At 37.9% G+C, this 14,082-nt stretch overlaps 1 protein-coding gene and 1 non-coding gene across 2 annotated transcripts; one reads left to right on the forward strand and one right to left on the reverse strand.

Annotated features, from left to right (window-relative positions):
* Nucleotides 1–2,221: 2,221 nt before the first annotated feature.
* LOC127109453 (small nucleolar RNA R71) lies at nucleotides 2,222–2,328 on the reverse strand. Its single transcript, XR_007796736.1, has one exon. It is a non-coding gene; the product is annotated as a small nucleolar RNA R71 (small nucleolar RNA).
* A 525-nt stretch (nucleotides 2,329–2,853) lies between these two features.
* On the forward strand, nucleotides 2,854–3,809 carry LOC127102322 (uncharacterized). Its single transcript, XM_051039702.1, has 3 exons — nucleotides 2,854–2,955; nucleotides 3,063–3,284; nucleotides 3,381–3,809. Exons 1-3 carry the CDS (start codon nucleotides 2,854–2,856, stop codon nucleotides 3,807–3,809), a joined length of 753 nt encoding a protein of 250 aa, XP_050895659.1.
* Nucleotides 3,810–14,082: the final 10,273 nt, after the last annotated feature.

Below are 14,082 nucleotides of genomic sequence, written 5' to 3' on the forward strand. Positions count from 1 at the left end.
ATCGAGATCAATCAAAACAAGACAAAAGTGATCTTGGATCTCAAGCCTCCGTGATAACACTGAAACACACTGCGTATTTGACTCAGATTGCACATGCTTATTAGGTTTTTATTGTCATTTTCTTGTGTTATGTTTTCTTTTTGTCATATTTTCAGGTACTTTGCCCTATAAGAGCCTTTTGTGAAGAAGCGAAGCCAAACGAGCAAGAAATAGAAGTTTTTATGGAAAATTGTACACATGGCGTCCATCATGGCGACCGCCAAGGGGGATGCCATGATGTGTAAGCTATCAACCGGTGGTAACTGCCATGTTCCCATGATCCTTTCATTTTGTTCACATGGAGGGCGTCATGATGGGGATGGCGGGAACCATCTTTGTTGGTTCGTTCCCACTAAGGGTAGTTGGAGGGCAGCTTTGTCTTTTCCTAGCTTTTCAAAATCTCTAGAAATAGGCGTCTTCATTTCACTCGTGAGGCATCCAACTTAGTTACAACACTAAGCCTAAAGTTCACCATTGTAAAAGTGATAATCCGTCACATCGGGGGGTTATCGCACTTGAGTTGTAGTTAGGTTGGAGCATTGTACAAACAATCTTGCCGCAATTTTACTTTCCAGTCAAATTTTACTTTCCAGTCAAGTTTACTTTCCAACGTACCAGATTAAAGTCTCCGATTTGGTACAGGTTTCTTATTCAAGTTTGTTCGCATTTACGTTTTATTTATCTTGCATGCTTTACTTTATTTACTTGTCTGTCTTGCTTTTACTTACTTGTTTATCAACTTGCACATTTTATTTGCCTGTTCTTTTAAACATGATTAATTCTACTATGTTGATTTCTATTTCCATGTCTGGCTAAATCTTTAAAGGTTAGGATGTAAGAATCGTCGTTAAGATGGTACTCCATAATTTATATCTATAGAAATGCTTTAGGGGATGTTTTGATTTTAACACAAGTTTTCAATACTTATTTTGATCGGTAACTATGAAAGTAGAGCCGAGATATAGTTGGATAAGATCGAAAGTTGTCCAACTCTTAAAGATAAACTTGGTTAGTTTTAACTGGTCAAAAGTAGCGAAAGCACTCTGTCCGGTTAATTTGGAATTTTTAACACTATTAGAAAACGATTTTGAAACTATTTTCAGCCGCGTTTGTAGGTTTAAAATCCGGATCCTTGAGCGAAAGCCATGGATCTCTTTTAAGTTAAAATTTCCAAATTAAAATCACTTTTTAACTAATTCAAGAATTAGATTTCTTAAAAATAGGTTTACTACTTTAACGCAACAAGCACCCTTCATAAGTGACAATGAATGGTATTAATTAGAGAGTAAACTCGGTTCTAAATACGTGAAAGCGAAAATTCCTGTTAAATTGATTCTTCTCAAAGTAGAAAATATTGCCCCATAAGTAGTTCTATTTAGAAACAATTGGAGTATTTCCCAACTAATGTGAATTACATCTGAGCCTGCATTTTTTATCTGAATTTATTTACTTCATTTCTGTGTACGTAAACTTACTTATTTTATTTGCCTTAGATAAACATCGTAACAATAGAAATCGATAGATTCACAATTTGGTCTTTGTGGGAACGATAATCTTTTTTATTACTTTGACGTGTTCCATATACTCGGATTAGCAAAATACAACCATCAAGTTTTTGGCGCCGTTGCTGGGGACCAATTCCGTCAAATTTTCGTACCCTATTGTTACACCGTCTAGACTAAGGCCTTGTTAGCCGGTAAATGCGAAAAACTGGCAGTACCAGAAGTTTAGAGGATCCAATAGCAGAACCAGAGCGATACGCTCGGGCACGTCGTTTGTTCCAAAGAATTAGGAGAGCAATGCTTGAAGATCGAAACCGAAGACCACTTAAGGAATTCTCCCAGCCTTCTAACAAAGAATCCAGTTCTAGTATAGTAAACCCGGATATTCCTGTTAATAAATTCGAATTAAAACCCTATTTATTACAACTAGTAGAACAAAACCAATTCGCGGGTCTCGCTATAGAGAACCCAAATCAGCATTTAAAAGTTTTTATCCAATTAGCTGATACGTTCAAGACCAACGGTGCTCGCCTAAGGCAATTCGTCTAAGACTATTCCTGTTTTCTCTCAGAGATAGAGCACGGTCTTGGTTGAATTCCCTTCCGATTAACTCGATAACTACTTGGGAAGACCTCGGGAGAGTGTTCCTTGCAAGATATTTTTCCCCAAGTAAGGCCGCTGTCCTTCGAAACCAAATAACTAGATTCACTCAAAATCGGGGTGAATCACTTTTTGAAGCTTGGGAAAGATATAAAGAACTACTAAGAGCTTATCCATACCATGGCCTAGAACAATGCCTGATTATTCACACCTTTTATAATGGACTTCACTATAACACAAAGATGTCCATCGATGTTGCCGCCGGTGGTGCTCTGATGAACAAACCTTACCCTGACGCTTGCGCTCTCATCAAAGATATGGAACAAAACCATTACCAATGGGAGTCGGAACGAGCATCAGTGGAGAAAAGGGAGATCAAAGGAGGAATAAATGATGTAAATTGTATGGACATGATGAAAGCTAAAATGGACGCTTTAGCCCTGAAGGTTGAACACATATCTGCAAATCCTACAGCTGCAGTAGCTGTAGATTGTGAAATCTGTGGAACCAAAGGATATCTCGCACCAGAATGAAATATGTTAACTGAATCAAACTCAGACCAGGTCAATTACGCCTAAGGAAACCAGTTTTCGAACACTTACAACCCTGGATGGAGGAATCACCAAAACTTATCTTATAAAAAAATAACCCTATTTAAATCTCTACACCTCAAAGACCACCGGGTTTTCAAGCTCAAAAACCAATCCAACCTATGCAGATCGTTCTTCAAAAGCCAAACCTTGAGAAAATCATGGAGAACTTCATTTTGGCCCAAACTCAGCAAAACGAAGAGTTCCTAAACCAAGATATTCATGTAAATGAACTGATCACACAATTAGGAACTAAGGTTGATTCGATGATCACTCACAATAAGATGCTTGAAACCCAAATCTCACAAATAGCACAACAACAAGCCCCCAGGCCACACCTAGAGGGCAATTTCCTGGAAAACCTCAACCCAACCCCCGAGGGCAAGCTAACGATGTTACCCTACGAAGTGGAACCACTTATGACGGACCTGTAAAACCAGCCTTGAGTGGATCAGAGGCTTCTAAGAGAAACTTTGTGTCTACAGATGAAGTAGAGGAACTAGAGGGACAAAAAGACCAGGAAGTGAAAGATAAGGGAGAAGATAAAGATAAAGTTTATGTTCTACCCTCTCCTTATAAACCACCAATTCCATACCCGCAAAGCATTAAATAGACCAAAATTGATAACCAATATAAAAAGTTTATAAAGGTGATCAAGAAACTCCGCGTAGAAATCACATTCACCGAAGCCATCAATCAGATACTATCTTATGCTAAATTTCTGAAAAACATCTTGACCAACAAACATAGGCTTGATGATCCCAAACCTTTAGAGTGCAACTCCATTGCTGAGAATAAACTTGCTAAAAAGGAGAAAGATCCCGAAAGCTTTTCCATACCTTGTATTTTAGGGAATCGTGTTATAGACAAAGCATTCCTAGACTTGAGAGCAAGCGTAAGCTTAAAGCCTTTAGCAGTTTGTAGAAGGTTAAACCTAGGAGAATTGCAACCGACTAAGATGTCTCTTCAATTAGCCGATAAATATGTAAAATATCCAATAGGCATATTAGAATACATTCCAATTAGAACCGGTCAACTTTATATCCCAACAGATTTTATGGTAATGGACATTAAATAAGACGACGAAATCCCAATCCTTCTTGGTAGACCTTTCTTATCAACAGTGGGAGCCATAATAGATGTTATAAGAGGAAAATTAACTTTTGAAGTAGGTGATGAAAAGATAGAATTTATACTTTCCAAATTCCTAATGCCACCAGTCATGGAAGACTCATGTTATGCCATCGATATCATTGATAAATGCATAAGGGAGCTAGATCAAGAAGGACCTCCCGAGATAATGAAATTTCCGTCGATTCCCATAAGAGAAGACGACGAATTTGGAATGGAGCTTTACATGGATGACAACCTTTATGAATGCTTAGCACTTACCCCGGACCATATGCCATGTCCTAAGAAACCATCTATAGAACTTAAGGAACTACCCAAGAATCTAAGATATGAGTTTTTAGATGAAGAACTAAATCGCCCCGTTATAGTAATTGCCACCTTGAATGAAGATGAAACGAATCAACTTTTAGATATCTTGTGAAAGTATCCCTCAGCTTTAGAATATAACATATCTGATCTCAAAGGGATAAGCCCATCCTTGTGCATGCACCGAATCTTGCTGGAGGAAGACTCTAAACCTTCCAGAGAACATCAACGAAGGATAAACCCTATAATGAGCGATGTGGTTAAGAAAGAAGTACTAAAACTACTAGAGGATGGTATAATTTATCAAATTTCTGTACATCGAATTTCAGATAGTAAGGAGGTGTCACAGTTGTGGAAAATGAGAAAGGCGGGCATGTAGCTAAGCATGTGGAAAACGGTTGGCGTATGTGCATCGATTACAGAAAACTAAATAAGGTAACTAGGAAAGATCATTTCCCTCTCCCATTCATAGATCAAATGCTTGAACGTCTAGCTAGACACTCTTACTTTTGCTATTTAGATGGATACTCGGGATTTTTCCAAATTCCTATTCACCCCGAAGACCAAGAGAAAACAACCTTTACATGCCCTTACGGAACATTTTCCTATAGACGAATGTCATTCAGACTTTGCAATGCCCCAGCTACTTTCCAACGCTGTATGATGTCAATCTTCGCAGATTTCCTCGATGAGATTATGGGAGTTTTTATAGATGATTTATGGGTATGCGGATTCAGTTTTGAAAACTGTCTAGCTAACCTTGAAAAAATTCTAGAAAGATGCGTGGAAGCAAACCTTGTGCTAAATTGGGAAAAATGTTACTTTATGGTTACCGAAGGAAGAGTATTAGGACACATAGTCTCTGAAAAAGGCATTGAGGTTGATAAAGCCAAAATAGAGGTTATAGAAAACCTCAAACCACCTAAGACCATTAAGGAAGTCTGAAGCTTTCTTGGACACGTCGGTTTCTACCGACGCTTTATTAAAGACTTCTCTAGAATAACCAAACCTCTGACTAGCCTTCTAATGAAAGATGTCGAGTTTATTTTTGACGGAAAATGTATTGAAGCATTCAACCTTTTGAAACAAGCAATGATTTTCGCATCTATTATGCAACCTCCAGATTGGAACCAACCTTTCGAAATCATGTGTGATGCTAGCGATTACGCTGTTGGTGTTGTTCTAGGGCAAAGAAAAGACAAGAAATTACATGTAATTTACTATGCCAGTAGAACCCTGGATGCCGCCCAACTTAACTATGCAACAACCGAGAAAGAACTCCTCGTTGTTATTTTTTCTATTGATAAATTTCAATCTTATCTGGTCGGAGCTAAAATTATAGTTTATATAGATCATGCAGCTATTTGATACCTGTTAAGCAAGAAGGACGATAAACCTAGGTTACTTCGATGAGTCCTTTTACTACAAGAGTTTGACTTGGACATTCGAGACAAGAAGGGCACAAAAAATGTAATTGATGGCCACCTCTCTAGGCTTGAATATTTAAAACCAGACCTAGTGCATATAAATGACGATTTTACCTATGGTAGACTTATGACTAAAATCGAAACCATTCAGGATGATGACTCCGACTTTTCAATGGATTGGAACATTGAAAAAACTCTAGCAGTGACCAACATACCTTGGTACGTTGACTTTGTTAATTACCTAGTTGTTGATATCATACCCCCGACCTTAACTACCAATAGAAGAAATTATTTAGTGATGCAAGATATTTTTTATTGGGACGAACCACTCCTTTTCAAAAGAGGGACATACGACATTTTTCGTCGCTGTGTCCTGAAGAAGAAGTAGACAACATCATAAAATATTGTCACTCCGCACCTTATGGTGGACATGCAGGCACATCTAAGACATGCACTAAAATTCTCCAAGCTGGCCTTTACTGGACAACATTATGGCGCGATGTTCATGCTTACATTGTCATATGTGATCGGTGCCAACATACTAGGAACGTCTCAAGACGTGACGAAATGCCATTAAGAAATATCCAAGAAGTAGAAATCTTTGATGTGTTGGGGATTGATTATATGGGACCATTTCCATCATCAATAGGAAATAAATATATCTTAGTAGTTGTTGACTACGTGTCTAAATGGATTAAGGTTATAGCCTCACCTACAAATGACACATGAGTAGTGATTAAGTTATTAAAAAATAACATATTCCCTAGATTTGGAGTACCACACGTTGTTATAAGTGACGGTGGATCACATTTCATATCCGGAATTTTTGATAAACTTTTAGATAAATATGGAGTTAAGCATAGAGTAGCAACACCATATCACCCGCAGACTAGTGGGCAAGTGGAAGTATCAAATAGCGAGATTAAGCAAATCTTAGAGAAAACAGTTTCAATATCTAGAAAAGATTGGTCTCAAAAACTTAAAGAAGCATTATGGGCCTATAGAACTGCTTATAAAACCCCTATAGGAACCACCCCATGCCAATTAGTTTACGAAAAATCCTGTCACTTACCTTTTAACCTAGAACACAAAGCCTATTGGGCCATTAAAATCCAAATTTTGGATTACCTAGCAGCTGGTGAAAAGCGCATTCTAGACATTCATAAATTAGAAGAACTGCGTCGCAATGCTTATGAAAATGCCATAATATATAAAGAGAGAACTAAAGCGTGACATGATAAGAGAATTGTAAAAAAAGTATTTCAACATAGGCGATCTTGTTCTCCTTTTTAACTCCAGGTTGCGACTTTTTCCTGGTAAGTTGCGCTCAAGATGGACTGGCCCTTACGAGGTCTCAAAGATCCTAAAGTCTGGAGCAGTTGAAATCAAGAACCACTCTTATAATCCCTTCATAGTAAATGGGAAAAGGCTAAAGCACTACCAAGGAGGTAACATCCCTACTAATTACTCTTGCCACACTCTGATCGATCCACATGTCCCTACTAAAGACGTTAAACAAGTATTGCATGGGAGGCAACCCATGATTTTTCTCTATTTTCTCACTTTATAATTTTCTTGCATTGTTTTTATTCGATGTTTTATTTATGTACTTAACTGGACCAACCTTCGTAATATTCGTGTTTCAGGTTTCAGGCCCCATCACTCTCCATAACATTCTCCACTAACCATATTTTTCAGGATGCACAGTTTCGATGATATGCATGTTGTGTTAAAGGATGAAATTCAAAGAAAGCGATATGAGGTCCTATATGAGTGTCCCATGTTACCCACTAGGTACCCTGACCCTGATTTCATGGAAACCTTAGGTCTTGAGGCAAGTGTGAGGTACCTATGCAATCAACTTCAATGGGAAGAATATGTTGATGACATGCATGTAACCTACAGGAACCTAACCCTGGAATTCTTAAGCTCCCTCAACTGTGAACCCTACATTGGAATTGGCTCTCAGAGAGGCTATATTAACTTCAGATTGTTTGGAATTGAGTACACCTTCAATCATAAGGAGTTTGCTGAGTCACTTGGTTTTCAGTGTGGCCTTGATGCTATGCCTGAAATCCCTTTAGGCTATTATACAGGATGAGATAGACAAATTATGGAGTGATATCACAGGAGGAGGGAGCCCTGACCCTTCTACCCAACTGCCCAACATAATCCATAACCCAGCCTTCTGATACTTCCAGATGATCATAGCCCATGCTTTCCTTGGAAAGAGTGATATTGATACCCATGTAAGTGATGAGGAAATCCTTTTTCTATTTTGTATCACCCAGCCACGCCCTGTAACCTCTGAAAATTTTCTAATTGCCAACCTTAACCTTACAGACAAATCTTTTGAAGAACTTATTCATGTGGGAGGAATCATGACACATATAGCATATGCTCTGGGTCTTGACAGAAAATTAGTTCACCTGACTTCTTACTGTGGCTACACCCTGATGGATGTTACCTTCTGTTTAGACTGTGTCCTGATGAGGAGAGCCTCCTCTAACCCAAACCAATATAAGCTTCTGATCAATCATGAGACCATCCATTACTTTACTTTACCTGATCCCATGAAGACTAATGTCCATGACAAAGCAAATTGGACATACGCCTTAGAAGGCCAGGATGAGACACCTGATGTATCTAGATCCCCTCCAATACCAGAATACCATCCCTTGCCACCATCAGATAGGACCACAGTGCTTTCTAATAATTTTAATCTATAGAGACGCGACATTCACACTGAGCTTATTGAGTTGCACAGAGAAGTGGCCATCCTTCGCAAGGAGGTTGCTGATATTACCTTGTAGTTAGAGGTGTCTGATGCTACTAATGCCCTGGAGGCTTATTGCCTATACCAGAAAATTGGCGATCTCCATCGTCAGCTAGCAGAGGCACGAGATTCCAGTTGCACTGAGGAACCATCGACGCACTGAGGACTATGTTTTCCATCTTTTATCGCTTTATTTATTTCGCATATTCAGACATATATCTATATCTATTTCTAGATTTATTTTATTTCTGCATAGATTTGTTTTTCTCATCTTTTCCCTATGATATTATCACATCATATAATATTATTTCTTTTATGTTTCTATTTTATTGTTTCTTTAAATATTTTATTTTATTTTATTTTCTTATGTTGAAAAATTAATTATATCATGCATGTACAAATACATGGAAGAAGAACATATTAGAAATTGTTGTGCATGCCCCCAAAATGACTCAAAGCAACCAAGCCAAAGACCAATTCATGAAACCGGCCCAGCAGGAACAACAAAGATGGCGGGCGCCATCTAGTCCAAGTGACCGCCATGGGGTCAGAGCATATCTCGGACAGAATCGAAAAAACCTCCATTTTTACCCCCAAAACTCATCTTCAACCTCTCAAAACCCCCATTTTCTCCATTCCTGGCCACCATTAAAACCCACTTAAATCTCATTAAATTTCCATTCAAACAAAAAACCAATACCAATCCTACTTCCATTTCCAATTTCCACCATTAAAATCCTATTTCACCATCTTCCCATATAAAACCCATTTTTCTTCCTTATTCATCACCAGGGGCAAAAATGGAGCATTATCAAGTCACTTTTCACATAGGAAAACCTGGAGATAGGCAAAGGAGGATATTTGAGTAGTTGCAGATAAAGAATTTTTTTCCACCAGGTATATCGATGAAAATTGTTTGTATAATTTGGGAATTTTTCATAGTGTTTGCTATATGTTAGATAATTTAGGATTGCATGATATTTTTATAAAAAAGGAACCTACATGTGAGTACCTGACCCGAGAATTCCTAAGTTCCATAATTTATATTGTTCATCCTAACACTACTAGCACATGTAGTACAATACGATTTAGAATGTTTAATGTTGAATATGAGTACACTACCGATGAGTTAGCAGGTTTGTTAGAAATTCCTTACGGGGAAGATGCACTTTATGAGACACCCTTGGACTCTAAATGGTCATCTGAGGTATTTGAATTTTGGAAAAAAATTGACAGGTTTAGACACTGACTCTTTTGAGGGGAACCTGGCCTCAAGTATTCATAACCCGGTCATACGCGTTTTTCGCTATCTGTTGGCTTGCACAATTTTTGGCCGGGAAAATCCTAATAAAATCAATGCCAAAGAATTATTATTTTTGTAGGATAGCCTCACAAAGAGAAAAATTAACTATGTCCCCTTTATGCTTGCACATATGTGTGACATTCTGAAAAAGGGAGGGACTATTTCTTTTGGAGGCTTAATTACCTCCATTGCTAGAGCTTTGAATCTTGACACTGAGTTGGCTACATTAGAACCATTACCTCACCGTATAATAAATTAAATTTTTTTAAAAGATATGCAATTATGCAGGGTGAGGAAAGAGGGTGGTTATAACCTTATGGTTCATAGTGTAGTTATCCCTAGTGTAGATTTACCTTGCTCTCGACATACAGATGTGCGCCTTGAGAGAAATTGGATCTATGATCTGCAAGCCCCACCTTTTACCGGCCCGTTGCCACCCAACATACCTTTTGAAGAAGGTGACGGGGCCGATGATGAATATGAGAAGAGAGACCAGTCTCCCGTTTCGACCATGCCTTCACACCATGCATCACCTGCACACACTGCATCATCTTTTACTCACCCTTTTGCAGATACATCCTTTGGATTTCACATTACTGAAGAAATGTGGCGAGAGCTACAAAATCGAGAAGAAAGGCGGGATGTCTTATTATCTGCCATGAATCAACAGCTGAAGGACAACATAGACTTCATGCATGAATCACAACGGCAGACTGATAGTTCTCTTCGCAGCATCATGCAATCCCAACAAGCCCTCCTATCGAATCAGCAGCATCTGCAAGCAAACTTTCAGAGACACTTTACCCTGATGGAGGCCACTCAAGGATCCGTACTAGGTAACTTTCGAAAACTGCGGGAATCTGATGTGACATTATCATCTAGATTTCATTGACTAGAGTTATCAAGAGAGGAGCATCGTCGCAGCAAAAGTCGTCGTCCCAGGCATTCATAGCCAAGAGGCGAGGGTACCAGTGGTCAGCAGTAGTGTCATCCAGGTTACTCTTTCCTCATCTTTTATCGAAACATTATGGACAATGTTCAGTTTAAGTGTGGGAGGAGATTTCTATGCTTTCCTTTTCTTTTAACTTTTTGCATTTATCGTTTTTTAGTCTATTTTAGTTTGTTAGTTTCTTTTCAATAAATTGCATGTGCTAGACGAGTCATTTGTGTAGTGTATCCTTACTTCCCCATTTCTTGAGCCTTGCAAAAAAAATTGACAAAGAAAACAACTTTTATTTTGAAAATTTGGGCTTTTGGACAAGTTTAGGATAGGATGTTGACTTGGGAAAACCTTTTTAAAAAACTAGATATCGTATCAACACCGTAAGCTTCTTGACTTTGGAAACTGATCCCGATACTTACTTTATTATAGTCTTAATTTTAATCCCAAATAATAAATCCCTTAAGTAGTTTATTTTAGCAGTCAACTTCGGCTTAAGCATATTCTACGCAAGGAAACCGATGAAAATAAGTGAATGATTCTAAAATTCTTGTATGCCAAAACAAAAATACCCGTTGTTAATTAGTTCAGAGGTATCTGGTGCTGGACTTGGTAGGGCGGATTACGGTCCGATCCCCCATAGCTACAATAGGGAAAACAAAGGAGTTACACCAATTATGTACCAGAGCCCCATGCAAAAAGAAAAAAAATGATTAAATAAAATACCCGTTGTTAGTTGGTTCACAGGTATCTGGTGCTGAACTTGGTAGGGTGGATTACGGTCTGATCCCCCGCAACTACAATTGGGTAAAATAAAAAGGGTTACCAAACTTATGTACCAGAACCCTATGTAAAAGGATCAGAATCACTAACCGGTCACCTTACTATGAGTATGTACGAATAAAGAGCTTAATGTGATTGCGCCTGAATGAAAAGGGATTTTAAAAAAGGGATGAAAAAGGTAGGCTTAAGTATAGTAACATGATATGGATTGGTTTGTATAGGAAAGAAGTTTATGACCACATTTGTGGGAAGTGTAGCCCCGATATTTTTGGTTCATCAGTTAGTATCTATCAACACATCCTTGATTGAGCTTAGAACCTTTTAGCCTAAATTGAATACTTGTATGTTGAATTTTCTTCTCTTTTGTGATCCATAAAAGTTTCGCATGAGGACAAGCAAAACTTCAAGTGTGGGAGAATTTGATAACACTAAAACACACTGCGTATTTGACTCGGATTGCACATGCTTATTAGGTTTTATTGTCATTCTCTTGTTTTATGTTTGCTTTTTGTCCTATTTTCAGGTACTTTGCCCTACAAGAGCCTTTTGTGAAGAAATGAAGCCAAACGAGCAAGAAATAAAAGGTTTTATGGAAAATTGTACACATGGCGTCCAACATGACGGTCGCCAAGGGGGGTGCCATGACGTGTAAGTTGTCAACCGGTGGTAACTGCCACATTCCCATGATCCTTTCATTTTGTTCACATGGAGGGCGCCATGGTGGGGATGGTGGGCACCATCTTTGTTGGCTTGTTCCCACTAAGGGTAGTTGGAGGCCAGATTTGTCTTTTCCTAGCTTTTCAAAATCTCTATAAATAGGCGTCTTCATTTCACTCATGAGGAATCCAACTTAGTTACAACACTAAGCCTAAAGTTCACCATTGTAAAAGTGATAATCTGTCACATCGGGGGGTTATCACACTTGAGTTGTAGTTAGGTTGGAGCACTGTCCAAACAATCTTGCCGCCATTTTACTTTCCAGTCAAGTTTACTTTCCAGTGTACCAGATTAAAGTCTCTGATTTGGAGCTGGTTTCTTATTCAAGTTTGTTTGCATTTACGTTTTATTTATCTTGCATGTTTTACTTTGTTTACTTGTCTGTCTTGCTTTTACCTACTTGTTTATTAACTTGCACATTTGATTTGCATGTTCTTTTAAACATGATTAATTCTGCTATGTTGATTTCTATTTCCATGTCTGGCTAAATCTTTAAAGGTTAGGATGTAAGGATCGTCGTTAAGATGATACTCCATAATTTATATCTATAGAAATGCTTTAGGGGATGTTTTTATTTTAACACAAGTTTTCAATACTTATTTTGACCGGTAACTGCGAAAGTAGAGTCGAGATATAGTTGGGTAAGATCGAAAGTCGTTCAACTCTTAAAGATAAACTTGGTTAGTTTTAACTAGTCAAAAGTAGTGAAAGCACTATGTCCAGTTAATTAGGAATTTTTAACACTATTAGAAAACAATTTTGAAACTATTTTCGAACGCGTTTGTAGGTTTAAAATCCGGATCCTTGAGCGAAAGCCATGGATCTCTTTTAAGTTAAACTTTCCAAATCAAAATCACTTTTTAACTAAGTCAAGAATTAGATTTCTTAAAAATATGTTTACTACTTTAACGCAACAAGCACCCTTCATAAGGGACGATGAAGGGCATTAATTAGAGAGTAAACTCGGTTCTGAATACGCGAAAGCGGTAGTTCCTGTTAAATTGGTTCTTCTAAAAGTAGAAAATATTGCCCCATAAGTAGTTCTATTTAGAAACAATTGGAGTATTTCCTAACTAATGTGAATTACATCCGAGCCTGCATTTTTTATCTGAATTTATTTACTTTATTATTTCCTTTTTTGTGTACGTGAACTTACTTATTTGATTTGCCTTAGATAAACACCGTAATAATAGAAATCGATAGATTGACAATTTGGTCTCTGTGTGAACGATAATCTTTTGTATTACTTTGACGTATTCCGTATACTTACGGATAGCAAAACACAACCATCACTCTGTCGAGAAAGAAACAACTCCAATCTTTGTTGGAGAAGATAAACTTCTTGAGGAGGTTCATATCGAATCTAAGTGGCAGGACGAATGTGTTTTCGCCACTACTCAAGATCAAGAAGGAAAGTGATTTTCACTGGGGACAGGAGCAGCAAGAGGCTTTCAACGCCATCAAAGGATACCTCATAAAGCCTCCCATTTTGTTGCCCCCTAGTAGGAGTAAAAATATGAGTTTGTATATTGCTGCGTCGGATATGACTATAAGGAGTATGTTAGCTCAATAGGATATTAGTAGTGTCGGAAGACCCATATATTACCCCAGTCGAATGTTGATAGATGCTAAAACTAGGTACAACCTGATTGAAAAACTGTGCATATGCCTGTACTTCGCATGTATGAAATTAAAGTAATATATAAAATTTTGACTTTCTCACCAAGAATTTAAATTTGAACCTAAACTTTGAGTCATGCATTAAGAACAAATGGACTTAAAAATGCATTGATGAACTGAAAATTGGTGAATCAATGAATTAGGATAAAGCCATGAATGTTATGAATGTAAACAATGAAGCTTGAATAGGTATAATATGAATGTATCAAATACCATGAAGTAACATGAATGACCTAAGGCCTTGAATCAAATGGGAAAACAACCACAAAAACATGATGTCATCCACTA

The sequence above is a fragment of the Lathyrus oleraceus genome, chromosome 7, assembly GCF_024323335.1.
Source record: "Lathyrus oleraceus cultivar Zhongwan6 chromosome 7, CAAS_Psat_ZW6_1.0, whole genome shotgun sequence".
Classification (NCBI taxonomy): Eukaryota; Viridiplantae; Streptophyta; class Magnoliopsida; order Fabales; family Fabaceae; genus Lathyrus; species Lathyrus oleraceus.